Below are 22,395 nucleotides of genomic sequence, written 5' to 3' on the forward strand. Positions count from 1 at the left end.
CGCTGTTTTGGAGGGGCACTGAGCCCCTTCAGTTCCCATGGACTCCAATGAGCCGCACAAGTGCTGATGGCTCTCAGCATCAGGTGCTAGATCAGTACTGCTCAAGTCAATGAGCGACTTGCCTGTTCCATCAGTGGAAGCAGTATCTTGTCTGACTATTGCACTTTGCTACCATCAGTAATGCACCAGGTTTCTGGTGTTGGATCTGCGAAGGGGTGGCTGTTGCTCAGACCCACGGGCTCGGAAGGTGTACAGCTGGGGGTTCCATGCTACAGCCTGAGGGATGATCAGTTTTTTCCATAGTGGAAGGGGCTTGGAAGCCAGATTGTTGCGGGAAGTTTTTTTTTTTTAAATGACTTGAATTCTGAGCCTGTAAAGTTATAGGTCATATTCCCTGAGGGCTAGTGATTTGCACAATCCTGAATGAAGAAAGGGCCTCATGAAACTCTCTGATTCTAGTCTTGGACGATTGAAGAAAAATAAACTCAACAGCGTGTTTGCAGATAATCCGTCTTCCCTCGGCTGACGCTTCCGCTGTTGCCCAAGCTGGCAATTCTTGGAATGATTTTATATTTTCAAATACTACATGCAAAATCTCTGAATATTTCCATTTCCTACACTTTCAAAAAAACAAAAACAAAAACCCACGTTTGGAGATTGTTTATGATCTTCTTGGCTCTATGTTGTCATTCATATCTTACAAAAAAGTATGAATTTTGGTCTGACTTGCAATTTTCCATTATTTTAGTTTAAAAAATAAAATAGATTCACACTTCACCACAGACTTCAGAGAGCTTCTACCGAGAGCTGACAAGTGGTTTATAGAGCAAGGGCTGGAAGCAATTTATGATCAGTTTATCTTTGTGTATTTCCCAGGAATAAAATAGCAATTCTCGAATGAAAAAACAAATCCTTGGTGCCTTGCAGGTCTATAGCATTTGGATCTCACACCATTTTACAGACTGGAAGGAGTGGATTTCAAACTAACCTCTGAGGATTCTTTAATTATTCCATTAGGTATAAACTCTCCCTCCCCCTGTAACATTGTACTTGAATTTGCTTCCCCCTAGGCACAGAATGATAAATGGACCTTTGACCTACTTCAGATTAAGTCTGTGTGACAGAACAGCTCCCATGCTACCAGTGGGTTTGATCCCGAGACTTTCAGTATTAAAAGCATGTCCCTCCACCACTTGAGCTAAAGCAGTAATTCCATTACCTGGTAGCAGTAGTAAACTCCTGTCCTGTTCTGTGAGGGGGTACATACACAGTCCCACATTCTGCCAGAGTGGGTTACAGATGGTACAGTGTTCTCATGACCTGTTGTGTAAAATTGCTAGGGGTTAAACCTTAGTATAACTCAAGTCAGTGTCAAAACTCCCATGGACTCTGGTGGGACCAGGAGTTGGAATTAAAACAGGCAGGGTGTTTAGACTAACAAGTCAAAGCTTCAACTACGTGCATCAAACTCACCCAAGCAGCATTTCTAAACTAACTTTTCTTTTAGTAAGGAACTAAATTTGTTCTGAGAGAGGGAACATGCACATATCCCTTCTGAAAGAAAACTAATACCAGCCACACTTCTAATGACATTTCTTTGCAAAGTGTTACACTTTTCAAGTTACAAAACTGCTCTCCCTTTGGAATGAAAACACACATTCTTTGACAGTCAGACACTAACATAAATAAGGATACCAGTAAATTAAAATCAAGGTGCAGTAACATGAAACATAAAATGAAAAGGCCAGGCCTACATATAGATAAAATGCAACACAATCCATCTGGAGAATTAGGAGGAGATAATCCACTAAAACATGGCTGGGTTGTCTTTGTGTTTATAAAATGTGTGTATGATAAATAAGAGAGAGAGAGAGAGACAGACACACACACACACACACACACACACACACACACACACAGAGCTTTGACCCAGAACATGAATCATTCAACGTCTCGCCGATGGTATCATTCTCTGTCTGATAAATGTGTTCCTGTTGAATAAGCAAGAGAATTTTCCCCCTCAGCGTTTCAGGGATACTTCCCCTTAAAAGACAACTGGTGCTGGGATGCTGACAGCTTAACACGTTCAGAGGTTTTGAAGCCTGTAGCACGCAGCTGTTTCTGCCTAGCCAGGTATTTACCCCACATGCATTGAAGTGAAAATCACAGAATTTTCATTCCCTGCCATCGGTCGTTACTCCAAGGCAGTCAAGCGTCATACAAATTTGATTCCATGCAGTATTTTCCAGTATGCAGGAGCCTTTGGCAACCTCTCTGGGCTGTAATGCGGGAAGGATCATTTCTTCTTTAAAACCCTTGCCCAGTCTAAAAGCGAGCTCGCCTCTTACATTACAATATGTGCATCCGCAGGGCCAAATTCGTCCTGGAGGTAACTCCACTAGCATTCCCTGGCGTTACTGCAGGGATGAAGTTGCCTCTGTGAGTTTAATGACTCCTAATGAGCAGAGACTGTACACACAATGCCAACCACTGTAGATTGCGAAATGATCAAAGTAAAGCTCTTCTGCAGTTGTACCAGGTTGCTCTAGTTCACTGTGAAAGAATTTCACTCCTGCTGGGTAAAGTTAATGGTGATTTTCTGTCCAGATGCAATTGTCAAGTCCTAAGAAACCTCATTTATCTAGTGCAAGAGTCTGGCTCCTCTCGTCTATTTTTAATGTCCCTGGAAACTGAGAACATTAGGAAGAGGCAGATTTCCCACGAAGCAGTTTGTATGCGGGAGTAGTCAGAGTTGTCAGCACAAAGACTGACACAACCAGGGTTGATTTTTCTGACCTATTCCAAGGTCAGCCTGGCTTCCCTGCCCCGTGAATGAGGTATTTTCCATTACCTAACTGCTGTCAAAGATGGTGAGGTCAAAAGCAGATCTCAGCCAGCGTTGCTGCTGGGATTGGCAATGAATCCGTCGCTGGGGTCGATTCTGTACCAAGGAGAACTCTGTGTTAAGTATGGTAGGGGCATGTGTCATTGGTAAGACAAGCATACAAATGCTAGCATTCCTTCCCTGGGAGAATGGATTTGAAATTCACCCACATGACAAGCTGGAGAGGAAAATAATATTTTTTGAAGAAAGATCTTATAACTTTTCAGTATTACAATAAACAACACACACACACACTGACCCAGCAGTGAGTCTGTGGCATGTTATACAGTACATACAAGGAACACAAAACAAGGTGCACAGAAATGACCTTAGCACTTATGGTCAGAGAGGTCATTTTATATTTAGGCCATTTTAGGAGTATAAAATATTCCCAAGAACTGGACATCACTCAGCGAGCCAGGGGCTGCAATAATATGTGCATCACTTCAATGGAGACATTGTCCCACAATGTAACTGACAGGAGAGAGTAAAAATTAAAAATGTACAAACCCAAAATATTTCAGCAATAAAAGAAACGTTAAAAGACACATCAGAAGCCTTCAGTTCCTCACTGTGCTAAAATGTACCAGATTTTTCAGTTCTTTGCAAGCTAAATTTATATCCATGAGCAAGTGCCTTTCTGGGTACTGAATCACTGAGCTGCTCTGCATTTCCTCTATAAATTACAGAAGCTGGTTTGAAATTCGCTTGGAAAAGGTGAAGATTTACATTGAAATTCATGTTGCACTTCCCTCCTCATCGCCCTGCGGTGTTCATTGCTACAACGCGTTCAGACACAAGCAGACACTTATTAATACTAATTACTATTTCTATTGCCGTAGTGCCTAGGAATCCTTGTCCTGGACTAGGACCCCACTGCCCAAGCAATGTGGTTCTGCTCCAAACCGAAGCCCCGGTGTTGTAGCCACTTACAGCAGAGAATTACTCACTTCACGGAAATCTTCCCATGTAATTCTCGGGGTAGGATGTTCAGCAATCACTAAGGATCTGATTCTGTCACAGATTCTAAGACTTGGGCAGGAGCAGCCCCTGGGGCCAGACCAGGGGCCACCGGAGCAGTGGCTGCCAGGGCCACAGACCGGGGCTGGGTGAGCCCCCGGAGCGTAGGCCATGGCTGGGTGACCCCTGGCGGTGCAGGAGCAGCGGTCGAGGCCGCGTCAGCGACCAGGACCAGAGCAACGGCTACTGCAGCAGGAGAGCTAGGTGAAGACCTTTCTTAAGGGAAAAACAAACTCTATATTCTAGTAAAGCACCTTCTCTCCTGGCTGTGTGGTGTGATATAATTTCAAGAAGGAAAATGACCCTTCTCTAAGGAACAAATGCTTTTATCCTGCTCGGCTGATTTTCACGTGGAAAACCAAGGAATGGTGGCATTGTTTGACCTTCTTTCTGCCCAGACCAAAAACATTAAATCCTGAACAAAAAACAGACCTAGAACAAATATTCACACCAAGACTTGTGCTGCTCTTTGGCCTAGACAAGTGGTTTTCAACCTTTCTTCATTTAAGGACCCCTAAAAAAATGGTGCCTGGAGATGCAGACGGTTTTGGAAATCTTAGGGGGTCTGCAGCACGCAGCACAGGTTGAAAACCACTGTTCTATGGTAATGACAACCTTTCCCGGACCCCTTAGACAGTCTGTGGGCTCCCAAGGGTCCATAGACCACAAGTTGAAAACCACTGGCCTAGAATGAACTAGGCACAAACCAGGAACTAAGAATTACCCATCTATAATCCATCCTGGATCAGTGCCAAAATAGCATTGATAGGCCAAAGGAATTAATGCAGGCCGATATTTTTAAAGGTCCTGTACACACAAACCAGGAGGGCAAAGAAAGAATTATTTAGGCCAATGTTAAATGGGGTCCCAGCTTTCTGGTGGCATCATGGAAAGTGGCAACAGGTTACAAGGTATCAGATTGTAAAAAAAAATCACATTATTTCGATCACTTTCTTCCTTCTCCTACTTCCACACTGATGCGATTTCAGCAGCTGCTGTCTCCAAAACCGAGAGGGCGAGATTCCACCTGGAAGCAGCAATTCTAGCTGCCCGGGTGCTCTGACAGCCTGTGAGCTGCTAGACACTAGACTAATTTGAGGAAGACCAGAGACCGTCTGCAAGCAACGACACGCTTTCAGAACCCAAGCGGGTCCCTCCCGAGCTATGGTGCTGGACCAGCACACACCCAAGCCCCGTGTTAGTGCAGGAAATGACTTTCAGTGATCGACACTGGCCTCAGGGGTTTGGACACAGAGCCGCTTTGGCTCAGAAGAGCTCATCATCTCCAAGGTGCCATGAAGTCCATTGCCAGCAATGGGCGGGTCAGGTTTGGGTGCAGCAGGTCAGGTACCTAAATCCAGGGGCAGAGTTCAAAACAGTCTCCACTTCCACATCAAAGCCGCCGCTGGGAATGGAAAGACAAGACTCAGCGACCCACGGGATCGCTGCTGGAGCCAGGCACATGACACCAGGCAGGCAAAGTTCCCAGCATGCAGGAGTTCCCCATCCCGCTGACGGATCGGCAGCACGTGACGGCATCTCAGAGGGCACTCGCAGCCAGGCCGACTTCAGAGATGGCTTAGTTCGTGTTTCCAAATGAGCCCCCTGCCGCCCCCACCAGAGCCTCCGTCACAGTTTGTGGCTCTCCTGGCTCTCCAGCCATTCTCTCCTCAGCTCGGTGATCTCTCTGCCGTACCAGTCGTGGAGCTTAGAGAAACTCACCGTGCCTGGGCACACGGGGCTGTCTGCCGGCAGGGCCACAGGGCCACAGGTACTGCCTGACGAGGTGCGTCTGCGAGGCGGCAAAGGAGGAGGCTTCACGCGTCCCTCGTGGCTGCTGCCCGCAGCCGGCCTCCCACTCCCCGCGTCAGCAAGGCCCCCGGGGACGTCCCCCACTGGCAGGGTATCCAGGCTCGGAGCGTTATTCCACACCGCACAGCCATTCTCTTTCAGGGGGGCGCAAGGGGCTGGCGCCATGGGCCGCTCCCGGGGAGGGGGCCGCTCCAGAGCCGGAGACGTGGGGTCCAAGCAGAGAGCCGGCTTGGCTTTCCGGTAAATCGGTGACCTCCTTTGGACGCTGCGGCTGCCAGCCAGGCTCCCCTGCATCTCCTCCAGCTGCTTCTCCAGCTCCTTCACCACCAGCCGCATGTAGTTGAAGCTGGCACGCGACAGGGCCTTGACCCAGGACTCCACGGCAGCCTGGCTCTCGGCCGCCAGGACGTAGGTGCGCGACTTGGCGCAGTCAAACTTGATGGCAAAGGTGAACTCCTCAGCGGCCTCGCAGAGCTCCACGGTGCAGCCCTCCAAGACGATCACGCCCACCGGCTCCCGGCTCTCCCGCTCCTCGAAGTAGAAGAGCATGTTGCCCTTCAGCACGAACCAGCGGCGGTGATAGGCCATGTTCCGCTCGCCCTTCTTGAAGAGGAAGCCGGCGTTGTCGGCGGGGGAGCCGCAGGTGGCGTAGAACACCAGGCTCCGCTCATTCAGCTTCATGGCGCCGAGGCCTAGAGGGGAAAAAGATTCATATGGGCTCGGGGGCGAGGATCTGCTGGGTTCTCTGAGCTACGCGCAAAGGCCAGGGAGCCCAGGCAGTCCCATCCCAGCAGCTAGAATGACTCTACTGGCTCGCTGAGGTCCTCACTCAGAGTGCCCAAGTGGGAACGGACTGGAAATGGACAGCAGGGAGTTCAAACCCCTAACACAGGGGCACCGGGGCAATCTGCACGGAGGCCCTACCTGTTTACCCTGGCTGCCAGGCACTCCCCACGGGCCGCTCCCCCTTCACAGAGTGGAGGGATTCAGAGCCCAGAGGGGGAACCAGGTAATTGGGCAGCACTGACTTGCCTGCAGAAGGCTCAGGGGAGGAGAGGAACGTTAACAGGAGCAGCCACACTGGGTCAGACGAATGGGCCATTGAGCCCGGTATCCTGTCTCCAGACAGTGGTCAGTGCTACAGACTTCAGAGGAAATGAACAGAGCAGGGCAGTTATCGAGTGATCCGTGCCCTGTCATCCAGCCCCAGCTTCTGGTAGTCAGAGGTTCAGGGACACCTGGAGCATAGGGCTGCAGCCCTGACCATCTTGGCTAACAGCTGTTGAAAGATCTGTCCTCCCTGCAATGTCACTGCAGAGAGCTTCCTGGGCTGGCTCTGAACTGGGTCCTGGAATGAAGGGGGAGCCAGTGGGGCTGGGGTTGGCTTTGGGGGAGGAGGTGCTGGCTAATCACCCTTCTGACCATCAGTGCTCCTGAGCCACTGCAGAATTATTCCCAGGCGCCGTACGTGTTCACAGTGCTGCCTGGCGGGGGAGCCAGCCACATGGAGCCCATACACCAGCAGCACCCCAGCAAACCCAGAGCCACGCCTGGACGGTGACTGCAGGCCTAGCTGGATCGCGTCATCCAGCAGGGGGAAGGGGTGGGGCAGACATTGTTCAGGCAAGGGGGTGGCATGAAACCAGGCACAGGAGAAGGGCCTGCATTTCCGAGGGGCCCTGTGCCTGCTCTTCCCATTGACTTCAGCTGGAATTCTAGGGCCTCGGCAACTTTGGGAAAAATCAGACTCAAAGAGAGCAGCCCCAGGGGCAAAGCGCAGGGAGGTGGAAGGAGCTGTGAGCAGGCTGGTGGGGAATAGAAGGAATGAAGCTGCTTTCCTGCTGCCCAGCATGGTGGTACCCAGGAACACAGGATGAAAATGGACTTGAGGGGGCTGAACAATTTAATCCATCTCCAAACACCACTTCTCACAGCACCTTCCATTACACAAGACGACAGAACCATTTAAACGCCTGGAATGACATGTATGGGCACTAGGTGGTCCCTGGTAAACAAGGGGTTGACCTCGGCTTAGCTTCCCCCTCTCTTGGCCCCAAGGTTTATGGGAACTGCTATATATTAGCTGCTTGGGGAGCCCAGGGTGAGAATACCTCTGGGAAGAGACGGGGTCACAGAGCTGGAGTGATCTCCATCTGGGGGCCTTAACTTATCAGAAAGGAAAGCGATTTTCTATGCTTGAGGGAGAGGCCCTGCTCAGTGCAACTGGCTTCTCCTTTCTTTGTCCACTCCCCAGCTTGCCATCCAGGTCACCTGGCCCTATTTCTGCTCCTGGCTGTTTGCCTTTCCAGTGAGACCCCATTGGATCAGTTTCTCTTTGTTTACTGTCAGTTTCCTTTCTGGTTCTTGGGCCCTTTGGGGGAGGAAAGAGGGGGAGGGGAACCACTGTTTAAAAGATACTTCCAATTTAAAAGAGAGTCCTATTGATCTCCGCTTTTGTTCAAAGTTGACTTTTACAAAACCAACAATTTTCTGGGTGAATCGAATGCCCTTTTCCTTCTCCCCTCATTGGGCCTGTAATTGGGATCATGCCCCATCTAATGCTGTTATCACGCATGGCTGAAGAACAATTCCTAAATTACACTTCCCCCTCCCCTCTATAAATACGCTTGAACAATGCAGTGTGCAGCTGGCCTGGCACTGCTCATTGGGTTCCTAGCACCAGTCTATTGCTGCCCGGATCAGCAGGGACCAGGTGGACTCAGGGTGCTGCATACACTGCTGGTATTGGTTACTCCCCCTCAGCCATAGTCAGTCGCATCAAGTCCTATCAGAGCATCCTAGATGCTGCTGTTTTGCAAGCTGAGTGAAGTTATTCCCTAGCAGCTTATCTAGCAACCCAGATGCCTGATCACATTCACAGCTGCTGCAGACGTTGGCCATACCAGCTCTGCATGTTCAGATGTCCACCTCTGTTGGGAAAGAACTGGGAGTCAGACAACCCACGTTCTCTTCCCACATCTACCACTCACTGAGTGTGTGACTTCACTGTACTGCTCTGTACCAATGTCCCCATCTGGAAAACAGGGATTGTGCCACCTATCCTGCTTTGAGATCTGTAGCATTGCAAGTACCAGCCATGAGTCAGGAAGCGTCATTCTAAGCATGGCGGTGGTTCCATTGATTTCAGTGGGAACATTTCTGTGCTTTAACGTTTAGCGTATTCTTAAGCGCTTCACTGCAGCCGGAGCACTGCAAAGATGAAGGGCTGCCGGAGCTTCCAAGATTCCAGTGACCCCCTAATGGATGGCTGAAATGGAACGCCAAACAGCCCCCACCATCCCCACAATGGCAAAGACCTGCCACAAGCCTCGGGAACATCTGTAACGTCTCGGGTCACGGCCCAGCTCTGCTCATGCCACTTGGAACGGGAAGGCACTGGAAGCAAATGCTACATCCTCATCCAAGCACCGAGGTGAGCTGCTTTAATCCACTACGCTGGGAAACGCGCTCCCTCCAAAAGCTTCCATGAGCCTTCGATGCAAGTTCCCAACGAAGCCAATGAGGGACAAGCATCACTCAGGCCTGGATGGAGCGGCATGGACTACTCGAGGAGGTTGAACAGATCTTTCCGAGTTGTTTCCTTTCTGTTTACAGTGACCTCATTCTGATAGAGGAAGTAAATGGTCTTACAAGGTTTGTGACTAACAACAGCGGTCGCTGGTGACCAATCTGACAGTGAGGGAGGTTTTCACTTGGTCAGGCTGCTGTCATTGTCCGCAGCAGCCGGTGCAGCACTTGCTGTGAGGAAAGGGCAGCGTTTGTCCCCCAGAGCTCAGTTTGCCCCGTGACTTTTAATAGATCCATATACGCCACTAGGTCTTCCATTCCCCCCACACCCAGCCTTTGCAGGGTAAAATAAAATCCTCTATACTGTTGTGTATGTGGACGTAACTTCCTCCCCTCCTCCCGCCACCCTTGCTCAGCAGCCGCAGCATAAGGGGTCTATAAATACAACACCGCTGCTAGCTTTTGCTTCCCTAATCATACTGACAGCACCTCCCCTGCACGGCCCTCAAACCTTTTCAGGCTGATAATTATCAGTAACCATTTTACAGCGGGGGGTGGGCGAATCAGCACCCAAAGATGAAGGCTCAAGTTTTCCAAAGCAGCCATGAATTTTGGGGGCCCAGGTGGGAGCAGCTGGAGGAAGCAGATTGTAGCTGTGACAAAGGGGGCACCCAAACTTGACCCCCCTGGGGTTAGTGACTAGCCCCAAGGAAACGCGGTGAGTCGGTTTCAGAACCAGGCCTAGAATCCAGGAGTCCTGCCTGCCAGGCCTTTGCTCTGACCACTAGACAGCACTCCTCTCTGAAAGCCCATTGCTGTTTAACTCCAGTCCTAATCTGGTCTGTTTTTTAAGCCCACGACCACAACAAAATCCTTGGAGGTGGACAAGCAATTTCACTCTTAAATCATGTAACAATGGTAAAGATTAATTGCGGCTCCCCCCTTCCCCCCCATTACCTGAAGGTTATTTTTATAATCCCCCAGGAGCCCCATCTTGTGCAGAAGCCAGGTAGGTAGTAACAGGGAATGCTGCAAGCATCTCACCCTCCTCGGTTTCATTCATGAAGCGACTTGGTTGGTTTGTTTGACTTATTCTGAAGGGAAGGGGGCTTTTCTTCGGCTGGAACCCGGCCCGCACAGCGTGACGAAGCGATGACAAGGAAGTCGGGGGGAGTCTTTACTAGCATCCGATGAAGTGAGCTGTAGCTCAGGAAAGCTCATGCTCAAATAAATTGGTTAGTCTCTAAGGTGCCACAAGTCCTCCTTTTCTTTTTGCGAATACAGACTAACACGGCTGCTACTCTGAAACCTTTACCAGAGCACAGGACCGTTGGCCCCTTTGGGGGTTTTTAGTGGCATGAGGTTTTGGCTGGTTTTAAGGGACCCTGAGACAGGCAGCCCCCGATGCACCCTGCAGTGTGTCTCGCAGCCGGCGTGTTTCCTGCAGGGCAGGCAGGGTCCTTGCTTCCCGTGGACTCGTGGGGGAATTGGGCGGTTCCCCCCCCCCCAGCCGGCCAGGCATGGGGCAAGTGAGCTAGCACCAGCCCCCCCGGGAAAGTGACTTAGCTCCCCGGGGGTGCTGGAGTCACACGGGCGTGGGGAAGGGGCTCTGCTCCAGGCCAGCCAGGGGGGTGGTGGCTCCTGCTGGGCCCCCGGCATGGTCCGCGCAGGAAGGCAGCCAGCTCGGATGCTGGGCAGGGGAACAACCCTCGTGGCCCCCAACGCTGGAGACTCCGGGGCTCAAGTCCGCCCCGCAGAGCCCAGCCCGGCCGGGCTGCGCCAGGCAGCTTCTCGGAGCGGGCCCATCCCCGTGGCCTCCAGTCCCGCGCTAGCTCGGCCCCTAGGGGCGGGGACGGGCCGGAGACCGGCCTGTCCCCTGCAGCCTCCCGCCTGGCCGGGCTCTGCCCGCGCCCCGGCTCCCAGCTCGGGCCCCCCCGGCGGCGGCTGCCAGGCTCCATCCCGCCCCCCGGTCTTACTTCTGCGCGCCCCTGCCTGCGCCCGGCTCCTTTGTTCCCTGCGCGCCGCTCCTGCCTCCCCCGGCTGGGGCTGGGGCCGGCTCCTCCTCCGCGGGCTGTGGCCGCCGGCCACCAGCCGCTCTTAAAGAGCCAGCCCAGCCCGCACACCCGCCTCCCGAGCCATCGCGGGAGGGGGGGGCGGGCGTGTCTACACGGCCTCGGAAACCTGGCCTCACACCGCCGGGAGCCCAACCCCCCTGCCGGCCACACGCAAAGGTGCCTGATCCCGGTCTGCAAGTACCGGGGACCACGAGTCCTGCGGAGACTGGGAGCCAAGCCCCCTCATTGTGCAGTGTGGACGCAGCTCAAGCCCCAGAGCCCAGTCAGAAGGTCTGTGCAGCAGGGGAAGGCCCCCTTAGCAAAGCGGGGAGACCTGGGGCCAGCAGTCCTAAGGCCAGGTTGACCATGCAGTAGGGCATACCCTCAACCAGGGGTATGTGTAGCCCTGAGGGTTTGCTGCGGTCTTCTAGGGGGTACTCAAACCCTCTAGATCAGTGTTTCTCAACCTGGCAGTCGTGAACCCCATGGGGGTTGCGGGATGGGTTTAGGGGGATTGCAAGTGCAGGGCCGGCGTGAGGACGTGGCAAGCAGGGCAATTGCCTGGGGGCTCGTTAAGCTGAGTTCCGGGCTTCAGCCCTGGGTGGCAGGGCTCAGGCTTTAGATAAGGCTCACAAGTGAAACGCAGGCTCTGGTATCATACTGAAATGTAAGTACAATATATTCCAATGGTTTGATGATTATATGGTAGAAATGAGAACATCCGCAATTTTTCCGCCTCCTGAAAGGGTACAGTAGTCTGGAAAGGTTGAGAGCCACTGCCCTAAGGGATTAGAGGCGAACCGATGGCCACACGGTACAGGTCAGAACATTAATGCTTCTGGGTGAAATTGCTATTGCAGGATATTATTATTAGTCATATTACTGGAGTACCAGCCGTGGACCCTGTTGTGCTGGGCACTGTACAAACACGGAGCAGAGTCCCTGCCCCAAAGAGCTTCCAATCCAAGTATAATACAAGAGACAACAGATGGATATGGACTGGACCGGACGAGGAAACAGCAAGACAATATTCAATTAGTTCCAGTCCTGGTCCTAAACTTCAAGGTGCTGGGCCCAAAAATAACTAGGGCTCTGGATGAAGCCGAGGGGCGACAGCTCCACTCCTGGGGCTCCGTGAAAAGCTTTACAACCAGGCTAATTGCTCTCCATTTGAGGTGCCCTTCTTTGGCCTGCCTTCTCTGACGCAGGTACCGAGCAACGTGTGTATCAAAACATGCCTGTCAAAACAAGCTATTCTACTGCACAGACTTCTCTCCCTGGGGAAAGGATGAAAGGACAAAGACCATGGGACAGGTGCTAGGCCCAGATATTCCGGTCAGCCTGGTATACGGGCCTGTATAGACTAGAATATTGGTCAGCATGGGAGTGTACTAGCAGCTGCAATAACAGGCCCAGCTGAGATTGGTGCCCCATTGTCTTAGCTCTATGTAAGAGACAGTCCCCACCCCAAAAAGTGAACAGTCTAGAAAGACTAGATTTATTATCCCTATTTTACACAATGACTTGCCCAAAGTCATGCAGGAACTAGACATGACAAAACTGGGACTAGAACCCAGATCTTCCCTTGTCCCTGCGCGGAGTTTCACGAATACATGACCGGTCACTGACAGGCATGAGCACAGGAGATGAATTTGGGAATGATTATTGTTAAATGTTTATGCGGCTGCAGCTAGTGGAAACGCTTCAAATCTGATCATGGTGGTGCTGTATAAACACACACAAACACCTGGCCCTTGCCCCAAACAGTCTTCAGTCGAACAAGGCTTGGTCCTTTGAAGCCAGTGGGAATAGTGGGTTGTTTGAAGCTAAGCACGTGTTTAAGTGTTTGCAGGCTCAGGGCCTGGGTCTAGCAGTGGACTACGCAGATTGTGTGTATCTCCTTGTCCACGCTTTCAAGAGGACACAGCGAGTGCCCACCATTTGAACGTACTGGTGCTATCAGTATTTCATTGTGGCTTGATTCCTTATATAGAGCATTGATTGAGTAACGTTATACATAGCACAAGAGCCTGATGAATCTAGTGACTGCATTATCCTTCTTAGGATAGCGTCGCTGTATGTGGACATTATCGCGTCTTTCACAAGACCAGAATCCTTTTGTGGGCCCACCACCAGAACATAATTTGCAATCAAACAATGAATAACATGAAAATGAAGCCTTCCTCCTCACCCACATAAAAAGGCAATTCACAACCACTAAAGCCTATGATGATGTACGCCAGTGGTCTCCAAACTTTTTGGCTCACACACCCCCAGGGTGACCTGCCGCAGGCGCGCCACCGACGGAGGAAGACCGGAAGACCTGCCGCAGGCGGGCCGCCAGAGGGGAGCACCAGCCGTGGACGTGCAGAGCGGCCGCTGAAGAAAAGAAATGGCGGAGTGCCATCTGGCAATGCTACTGATGCCACGCACCCCCTGGCATCATCTCGCGCACCCCAGTTTGGAGACCACTGATGTGCGCTATAATGCACATGACTGCAGCCAAGAGGTGGCCACTGAGCCAAGGGTGAATTTGGTCCCGGAGAGTATTACAAGTTATGCAAGTGTATAGGAATCAAAGGGCCCCCTGTAGACAAGTGCACGTAACTTTGTATGTAGGTTTTTCTTTGTAGGTCAGTGTTTTCTCAGGAGAGTTGGTTGACCCAGTTTTCTGTCAAAAACTACAATTTTGTCAAAATCTAAATGTTTGGCAGGAACGTGTTGCTTTGGCTCAAAATTTTGATGGGAAAAAAGTCGAACCGAATCGTGTAAGAACATCAGAATGGCCATACTAGGACAGACCACTGGTCCCAGAGTCTAGTATCCTCTCTGCTGACAGTGGCCAGTGCCAGATGCTTCAGAGGGAATGAACAGAACAGGGCAATTATCGAGTGATCCATCCCCTGTCATCCAGCCCCAGCTCCTGGACTTTCTGATTTTGTTTCAATAATGGCAAAACATTTTGATAAGGTAAAAATATTTTATTTTCATTAATTTTGGTTTGACTTTCATATTAAAATATGTGTTTTAATATTAAATATATGAATGTTTTGATGGTCTTGAATGGGAATTTTTTTGAATGTTCATTCTGTGGGAAATTTTGGCTTTTTATTCTACTTAATTCTGGCTTGTTGTTCTAATTTGGAATGAAAACAGAAATTACATTTCCCCCCCAGCCCCAAGGTTCAGTGCCGCAACACAGCTGTTGGTTTCCTTGGCAGCTAGACCCGTTCCCCTCTGGAATGGAGAACAGGTTTTGAAAGTGCAGCGAATCAGCCCTAGTTTTTATCTTCTCTCAGAACAGGCTCTGATTGCACGGTCTGCTAGACTCTCCTGCATCGTTCTCTACCCATCTTTCCAGTTCTGCACAGAGTGGCCTCGGCTAGTCGAGAGCCATGGGAGGATGCTTTAAAAATCCCTTTCATAGGAGTTCAGTTGCTCACCAGACTAGCCCTGCAATGCAAGCTGATTCTACCCACCTTGGAGACCTGGTTGTGCAAACAGGCCCCTTCCATGCATTGACTGCTAAGGGCTGAGTGTAAAGTTGTTAACGCGTGTGTGCAGGCTCAGGGATAGGTGTTGCATGCCAAGTATAAGCCACCCAAAACGTTATTGTTGCTGCTTATTTCCTACATGCTAATGCCAGGCTGGGCACCGTTTGAGCTGCAATGATCAAGGCAGCCCCTGCTCTGCAGAATCATAGAATCTCAGGGTTGGAAGGGACCTCAGGAGGTCATCTAGTCCAACCCCCTCCCTGCTCAAAGCAGGACCAATCCCCAGTTTTTGGCCAGATCCCTAAATGGCCCCCTCAAGGATTGAGCTCACAACCCTGGGTTTAGCAGGCCAATGCTCAAACCACTGAGCTATCCCTTCCCCCCTGAGAGCCATGGAGAGGGAGAAATGAAGTGCTGCGAGCCCCCCCAGGAAAGAGTTACAGGCGGTGGGGGAAAGCAGATGAAGTCAACCACAGGCCTCAACAGGAGGTGGATCGGCCCCCCGGCCTGCTGACTGCATGAGGAGCTTTCATCTCACTTGGCAAAGGGCTGCTTGTGGCCAGAGAATGCAGCCCACTCCTCCAGGTGCCCTCAGAAGGGGAGTAGTGCAGTGTTTAGCCTATTCCCTAAGGGCCTGATCCTGCAAAGAGCTGAGGGGAATGAGGGGGCTCTGCCCGGTGGCTCACAGGATGGGGCACTGGGCCCAGAGGCCTGATCTAAATACACAGTCGAACTAAAGGTGTAAACTTATTGATACAAGCTGGTTTGAAACCAGTTTAAGCATCTCTGCTCAGGGCTGTGTGCTAAATCGGGGCTGGGGCAACATGGGTATGTATGTAGATGAGGCCTTAGCCGGAATCCAGTGTTGCTTAATTGCCTTGGTTAGCATTGTGAGCCACACCCACACCAGTGCCAGGCACTATAAACCTTCCTTCCCCATAGCAGGGTGACATGAGCCATATAAACATGCACAGTTATTAGTGTAGGCAGCTGTGTGGGTTGTAAACTGAGCTGTGCCCTGTTGTCACTGAGCCCAGACGAGGGCCATCTCAGTGGAACAGGAAAAACCTAACACCAAGGAAGGTAAACAATCAGGCGGATCCCTCTGTGAAGTAATTAAAGGCAGCCAGCTGCTGTCCTGCTCACTAGTTAGTTAAGAGGGTTTCCTCTTTAATCCGGATTTACCTATTGTTCTTATTCTCATGGCTTCCCATCGCCCTCCTCCAGCTGGAGTTGTGTAGGGAAGGAAATTTCACTCAACACCTGTTTGTTACACAGGCCCCATTTGTCCTGCTTACTCGGCCCCCTGGAACATTGTGACAATCCCTCAGTTACATCTGGCCTGAATGGGTCACTGATCTGATTCACTCCTCAGGAATGACTCCACTGAAACCACTAGTTAACCTATGGTAAAACTGGTGTGATGGAGAACAGAACCAGGGGAATCTCTAAAGCTGCACATATGACTTCTGTGTGTGCCCGCGCGCCTTTCTGTGTTTGCTGGGCTAACCCCGCACTTACTACTTCTGAATCCATTTCCTACAGGCAACGCAAGTCTGCTCAAGAAGCTAAGGGAAAACCTCACCAGTACAGCAATCTCTGAGTGAGAGGCATTCACTCTTTGGGACTAAACTGTCCACCCGCGCGCTCTTTCCAAACCAGGACTCTGATTAGTACTGCAAGTAGTTCAGAGCCCAAATTTTGATTTGTGGCCTCCCTATTCCAGTGGACAGTCAACACTGCCCAGATGAGTGAGAACCCCACCTAATGAAATAGTCTCTAGTCCACGGGGGGAAATCTAGGAGCCAGGGGACCACGAGTTCGAGGCTCACCTCTTCTGCTCGCTGCTGTTTATAGTTCTGAGCCCTTCACAGCCCTTCTTATGGAGCAAGGCCTCTAACCCGGCCCTTAAGAAGCAGGCAAGTATAATTTCCCTCTCATTTTACAGAGAAGTTAACTGAAACATTGCACTGGGTCATTACAAGGTCACTGGGAATAGAAACCAGGCTTCTAATATGCCTGCCTGAGGTCTCATTCAGGCTGAATGTGCCAAATCTATATGGTTGGCAAGCCTGGCTGTAACCACTAGGTAACACTGCCATCCGAGACAGCAGTAGAGGCCAGAAGTCCTGATCCCTAATATTCTAGTGCTGTCTCGCAAATAGTTATGCAACCCTCTGGCAAAGAATGTGCCACAGGATCCTCAAGTGGCTGGCCCGTATACAGAGCGAACAGTTACTTGTTAGCTCACAGGGTAGAGTGCTGTTCTGTGGAGCTAAAGGACCAATGGCCCAGCTCCTTAATGGAAGTTAGGTGCCTACTGAAATTAATGAGAATTAGGTGCCTAAATACCTTTGGATCTGAGCCAAAGTTCAAACCCTTCTTATGACCCAGGGGAGGATGCACCTGCTGGACTTCATTATTGTTCCCCCCCCCTCCTGAGTTTTATTTTTCTAATGTTTTTTTAATCTTACCACTCGGAATAATATAACAGGGGAGAATCTCCTAAACACCACCCTTTCTAGCTACAAACCATTATCTGTCAATGGTGGCATGAGGGGGCCACAAAATACAGGGGTTCCACATTTCAGCCGTTTGGCCTGCAGTGACCATACCAGACACTCTCTGGCATGATCCCCAAACTCCTCTTAGTCTCAGTGGGCGTTAGGAATGTGGACAGAATGCAAGACGAGGCCCTATTCAGTAGTATATTGTGAAAATCCTTCTGCTGTGTGTACTGGGATTTTTGAATGTGCGGAGATTGAGTGTGAATTTGTTATCCAGTCTGGTGACAGCCAGGTAAACAAAGGATTAGAATTTCAAAGCCAATATAAAAACTTTTGTCAAACGCTGATATACATGTATTAGAAAACTAATTCTCTTTTATTATCCAGCACAATACTAAAAATATCCACTAGATGGCAACAGAAACTCACTTTTATGTTTGTGGCAGCATTCCTTTCTTACATGTAGGAATTTTAGGTAATTCCTGGGTTCTGGCCTGCACCATCTCCCCTGCTGTTCTAGTCTGGGGTTCCCATTTTGGCACCAGATGCTATTTAAATGAATCCTCTGAGCCAAGGATTTCAACATGCTTCACCTATAGTGATTAGGTCCCACAGTACCCTTTGTGCAGCCAGTGAGTGTGAATCTCTCCATTTTCCAGATGGGGGAAACTGAGGCACAGAGCAGTGAAGTGACTTTCCCGAGATCACACAGCAAGTCAGCAGCAGGGCCAGAAGACAAGCCCAGACTCCCAGAACCCCGCAGTAACCATGACGCGCACCCCCCCAAAACTAAATGAGATATTACCAAAGGTGTAATGGGCATAGAACTTACACAGTGCTCTCCTGGTTCAAAGCAGTTTGCAACTGCTACCCTTCCCCCACTCTGCCTCCTTGCCCTGTGTCTCCCACTGACACCTGTGCCTTTTTGCACACTGCCCCATGTGCTTGCCATGCCCTCCCTATTTCAGTCCAGCAAACCCCACTCTCCTTTTATCCCAATGGCTCCTGCAGACTCACTGCAGTCTAGACATCCCACAAGAAGTGAGTCAATAAAACGAAGGGTGATTTATATAGGATGCCAACCATTCACTCTTCTTGGCTTCCCGGTTCATCCTGGCTACTCTGAGATACCAGCTTCTTTGGGGCAGAGACTGTCTACTCTTAACTAACTACTCCGAAACCTCTAATTAATCATTAAACAGCATGCATCAGTAGCTCTCCAAACCTTTTAACCCAGGTAGCCATGAGTTCACTGAGACCCCCTTATCATTTCTTTAGGGACCAGTCTTCCTAGTTACAAGAGCAGCACTGAAGCCTTTAGAAAAACGTTCAGAGAACGAGGCATCTGCTCAAACAATCGGACGGGACGCCCTCGCACCTGGGCTGGGAGGGCATCGCCCTTTATTCTTAGACAAATCCTAGGTGGAGGCATTTTACAGAGGTTTTCCTGGTGCACTCCGGAGGCACGTGGGCCTGGCCCAGCTGCAGGGCCAGTCACAGTGATGTTTAACATTCCTTACAGGAAGTCACTTCCCAGGAGCACCAGAACAAACGAAGAATCTTAGCTAAAAATAAACACTGGCTTAACCCACTAACGGAATGGCTGTGCTGCCCGTGTGGAGTGATCGGGCACATATGGGACACGTCGTGACTCCAACTGACATCACGCAACAACTGCAACAGACCGAGGATAATACCATATAGGGCCTGCTACGACATGAACTCCGAGGCCGTCAGACACTTCTGCTACCTGCACTCGGCCTGAACCTGCATCTGGCTGCAGACCTAGTAGTCCCAGTGATGGCAGTGGGAGCTTTGCCCTATATTTAGGGCTGAGTTGGTGCGGACAAGGAGTTCCCCTGCAACAGGAAAAAGGCAATTGAAAGAACTCTTAGTCTGTGTTTTATAGAGATGGTTACCAGTATGTCTGGAGGTAAATATCTGTTACGTACTCAGGTTTTAGGGGTGGTATTATATACAGGTAACAATGGAGGGATTTGGTGTGGTATTGTTCCGTTATTACTATTTGTCTTATGGTTGCACTGGGGTCCCGCCGTGCTAAGAACTGTGCATCTACCCAGTAAGAGACAGTCCCTGCCTGCTGAGCTTATATCTAACTAGACACAACAGCCAAAGGAAGGATTGTGATCTCTTTTTTTACAGCTGGGGCATTGAAGCACAACAATATTAAGAGATTTGCCTAAGGTCACCCAGGAAGTCTGTGGCAGAGACAGGAATTGACTCCCCCCCAGGATCCCAGCACTTCAGCTTCCCAAGACATAAGAATGTCATCAGCTGTACATAGGAAGGTACTCAGCCATTTAGTGTGGAATTACAATACACAAGCAGACAGGCAGAGGCTGGTGGTCAGCAGGGGTAGCTGCAGTTGCTTGTAGGGTTAGGTACTGTGATAGGTGAGCAGGTGTTTTCTACCCAGGCAGGTTTTAAAGGAAGCTTCAAAATCTTTTGTGCGTCAGGTTGTCGAGTGTCAGTGAGGGCACCGGCCACTGCGTACACAGTTCTGCCCTAGAAGAAGGGAAAACCATTCGTTCCCCCAGCGTTTCTGATTCTTCACAGCCTAGGTGTGAGTGTAAAACATCAAAGAAAGGGCCCTAGCCTGGTATTTTTGCACACACAGGCCTTGCAGCGAAGCCAGTGGGAGTTGTGACTGGGCCAGAAGTGACTGCACAGACCAACCACGTTTCACTCTGTAGGCAAATAAGCGTTTTCCTGTCATTTTGGATGGCTCAGTAGATTATGTGTCTGAGGGCCAGTGATGCAGCCCTTAATTCTCTGGGACAATCATCCCATTGACCAGTCTCAAATTGAAGTTACACCTAATGCTTCTTCCCTTTGCTTCCAAGACAGCAAAGACTGCTGGTAATGGAGTCCATCCCTCCTCTTGAGGACAGGCTTGATCACAGAGAAAGGCATGGTGATTGCATTTTTTTATCCTGATCCCCTTTTCAAACACAGCTAAGGGGAAAACAAGGCAACACTCTCTGCTATGATCAATATTCTTTGGGTTTGGGTAAAGCCCCTTAGCTTGTCTCTGGCAGCGGGATTATGTCATTTAACAACAATGGAAGGACAAAAACAAGAAGAAAAGGTCTCCAAGAATTCCCAAGTGTATAAATAGCTTTCCTGAAAGCAGGAGAAACTCCCCCTTGTGCACTAACACAATGAGCTGCAGGATGGGACAGGCTTTTCATAGAATCTCAGGGTTGGACGGGACCTCAGGAGGTCATCTAGTCCAGCCCCCTGCTCAAAGCAGGGCCGATCCCCCGTTTTGGCCCCAGATCCCTAAATGGTCCCCTCAAGGATTGAGCTCACAACCCTGGGTTTAGCAGGCCACTGCTCAAACCACTGAGCTATCCCTCTCCCCCAAGGAGCTGAAAACGACCCTGGCGATAAAAAAGTGGGTGGGTGGGTGGGTGGGGGACAACAGAAAATCTATAGTACACCAATAAATCTATAATATACCAATAAATACTCAACAGCACCTTCCCTCCAAGGTCTCACAGCGCTTCCCAAGCAGAATTCGCGAACCCTCCTCCCAAACCTTTCTCTCCTGCCGAGTGTGCAAATGGCACCTGAAGCCCGAATTGCCGCCGGAGAATGCGAAGCCCGCGATCTCATGTCTTTTGTTTCTTTGGCTCGTCTTTCCCTTCACGGCGGCCGACTTTGTTCTGGGGTAAGTCACCCCCAAACGGGCCCCCGCCCCCTCAGCGCGGTGACACAACCGCACCGCCAGAGGGCGCCCGCTGCGGCGCAATGGCCAAGGAGCCGCGTGCTGCAGAGGGGAAGTAGGGGCGGCAGGTTAATGTCAGGTTGCAGTTTTGCTGTAAAGGGCGCTGGAAAACCCGTCAAGCCGAAGTTCTTCCCCCCCCCCCCCCGCCGCGTATCGCGACGGTTCCCGGCCGTGCCGGAGCAGGGCCGCGCCGCAGGCTGGCGACAGGCGCCGTGTGCACAGCGCAAGTGGTGTCGTTTCTCCGCCTTTCCAGCCCGAGATAAGACGGGGGTGGGGGCTCGTTCTTTGCCGTTCCGGCCCCCCCCTGCCCCGCCCCGGCCGGCTGCTTTCGGTATCGCTTTGCGGCCGGACTCCGACTCCCTCTCGCCTCTTTGGGCCGAGCGTTGCCTTCTAAACGCAGGGGCTGCAAAGCCGCAGCCCCGAGCCCGGGCTCGCAGGGGGGGGGGCGGGCTGAGCGCCCGGGGACGAGACCCGCGCCCCAGCAGCTCCGGCGGCCCCCGGGGAGACCGGAGCGCCGCGCACGTGGGCGCCAAGGGAAGAGGCGCCGGGCGCTGCCCCCGCTGTCTGCGCCCGAGGCCGCTTCAGGCCCGCGGGCCGGCCCCTGCCCCGCTTCCCCGCCGGCGCCGCGGCTCCTGGCAGAGCAGCCGGGGAAGGGGCCCGGGACCCAGCGCCGGGGACGGGGCCCGCGCTCCGGGCGACCGGCAAGTGGAAACGCGGAGCCGCCGACCCCCCTCGCCGCGCCCGGGTTCGCTGCCCGCGCCCTGCGCCGCCCGGCCCGAGGCAGCGGCACCTGGCCCCGCGGCCAGCACCATGGGCGAGCGCCACACGGACGGCTTCTCCTGCAGGTACGCGGCCCCTGCCCGCGGCCCCTCGCCGCCTGCCCCGGGGGACCCGCCTCCCGGGGTGCCGCTGGGGGGGCCCTGCCGCCCGGAGCGCAGACGGGCGGTGGGAAGGGGCCCGACCCCGGACTCGGCGGCAGCACCGCCACGTGCGCGCTGAGCGCCGCCGACTCCATCCGCCCGAGTCCGGGGCAGGTGCGGGGCCCGGCCGGCCGGGGCCCCAGGGACGGGGGGCCCGGGCTCGCCCGGCCGGGGCCCCTCCCGCCGGGCTGTCCTGGAAAGTGAAAGTAGCGGCGGCCGCGGCTCCTATTCCTGCTGCGTAGGGAGGGGCCGCGCGGGGGTGGGGGGCGGCCAGGTCCCCCCGGGAGCTGCGGGGCCCAGGGGCTAGGAGCCCCCCAGCCGCTCCCCCGGAGCCGGGGGGGTTCAGGCCCGTCCAAGCAGGAGCCTAAGCGGGGCGGCCTGAGGCTCCAGGGTCACGCTGTCCCCGTCCGGGGTGGGGGGCCCGG

General features: G+C 52.1%; 2 protein-coding genes across 4 annotated transcripts in view; one reads left to right on the plus strand and one right to left on the minus strand.

Moving 5' to 3' along the window:
- Positions 1-1,483: 1,483 nt before the first annotated feature.
- On the minus strand, positions 1,484-21,158 carry PHETA1 (PH domain containing endocytic trafficking adaptor 1). 3 transcript variants are annotated; one of them, XM_048820939.2, is made up of 2 exons: positions 20,803-21,158; positions 1,484-6,408 (listed from the first exon to the last, which is right to left on the minus strand). In XM_048820939.2, the coding sequence occupies exons 1-2, from the start codon at positions 20,936-20,938 to the stop codon at positions 5,534-5,536; spliced, it is 1,011 nt and encodes a 336-aa protein (XP_048676896.2). In that variant the 5' UTR covers positions 20,939-21,158; the 3' UTR covers positions 1,484-5,533. The 3 variants fall into 3 exon arrangements, with proteins under 3 accessions (XP_048676896.2, XP_048676898.2, XP_048676897.2); XM_048820941.2 differs by lacking the exon at positions 20,803-21,158 and adding an exon at positions 11,221-11,358; XM_048820940.2 differs by lacking the exon at positions 20,803-21,158 and adding an exon at positions 10,202-11,207.
- SH2B3 (SH2B adaptor protein 3) overlaps positions 21,130-22,395 on the plus strand; it is a 90,349-nt gene continuing 89,083 nt past the window's right edge. The window contains exon 1 of the mRNA XM_048820934.2: positions 21,130-21,895. The gene's annotated coding sequence lies outside the window, so the exon portion shown is untranslated. The remainder of the gene's footprint in view (positions 21,896-22,395) is intronic.

The sequence above is a fragment of the Caretta caretta genome, chromosome 15 (assembly GCF_965140235.1).
Source record: "Caretta caretta isolate rCarCar2 chromosome 15, rCarCar1.hap1, whole genome shotgun sequence".
NCBI lineage: Eukaryota > Metazoa > Chordata > Testudines > Cheloniidae > Caretta > Caretta caretta.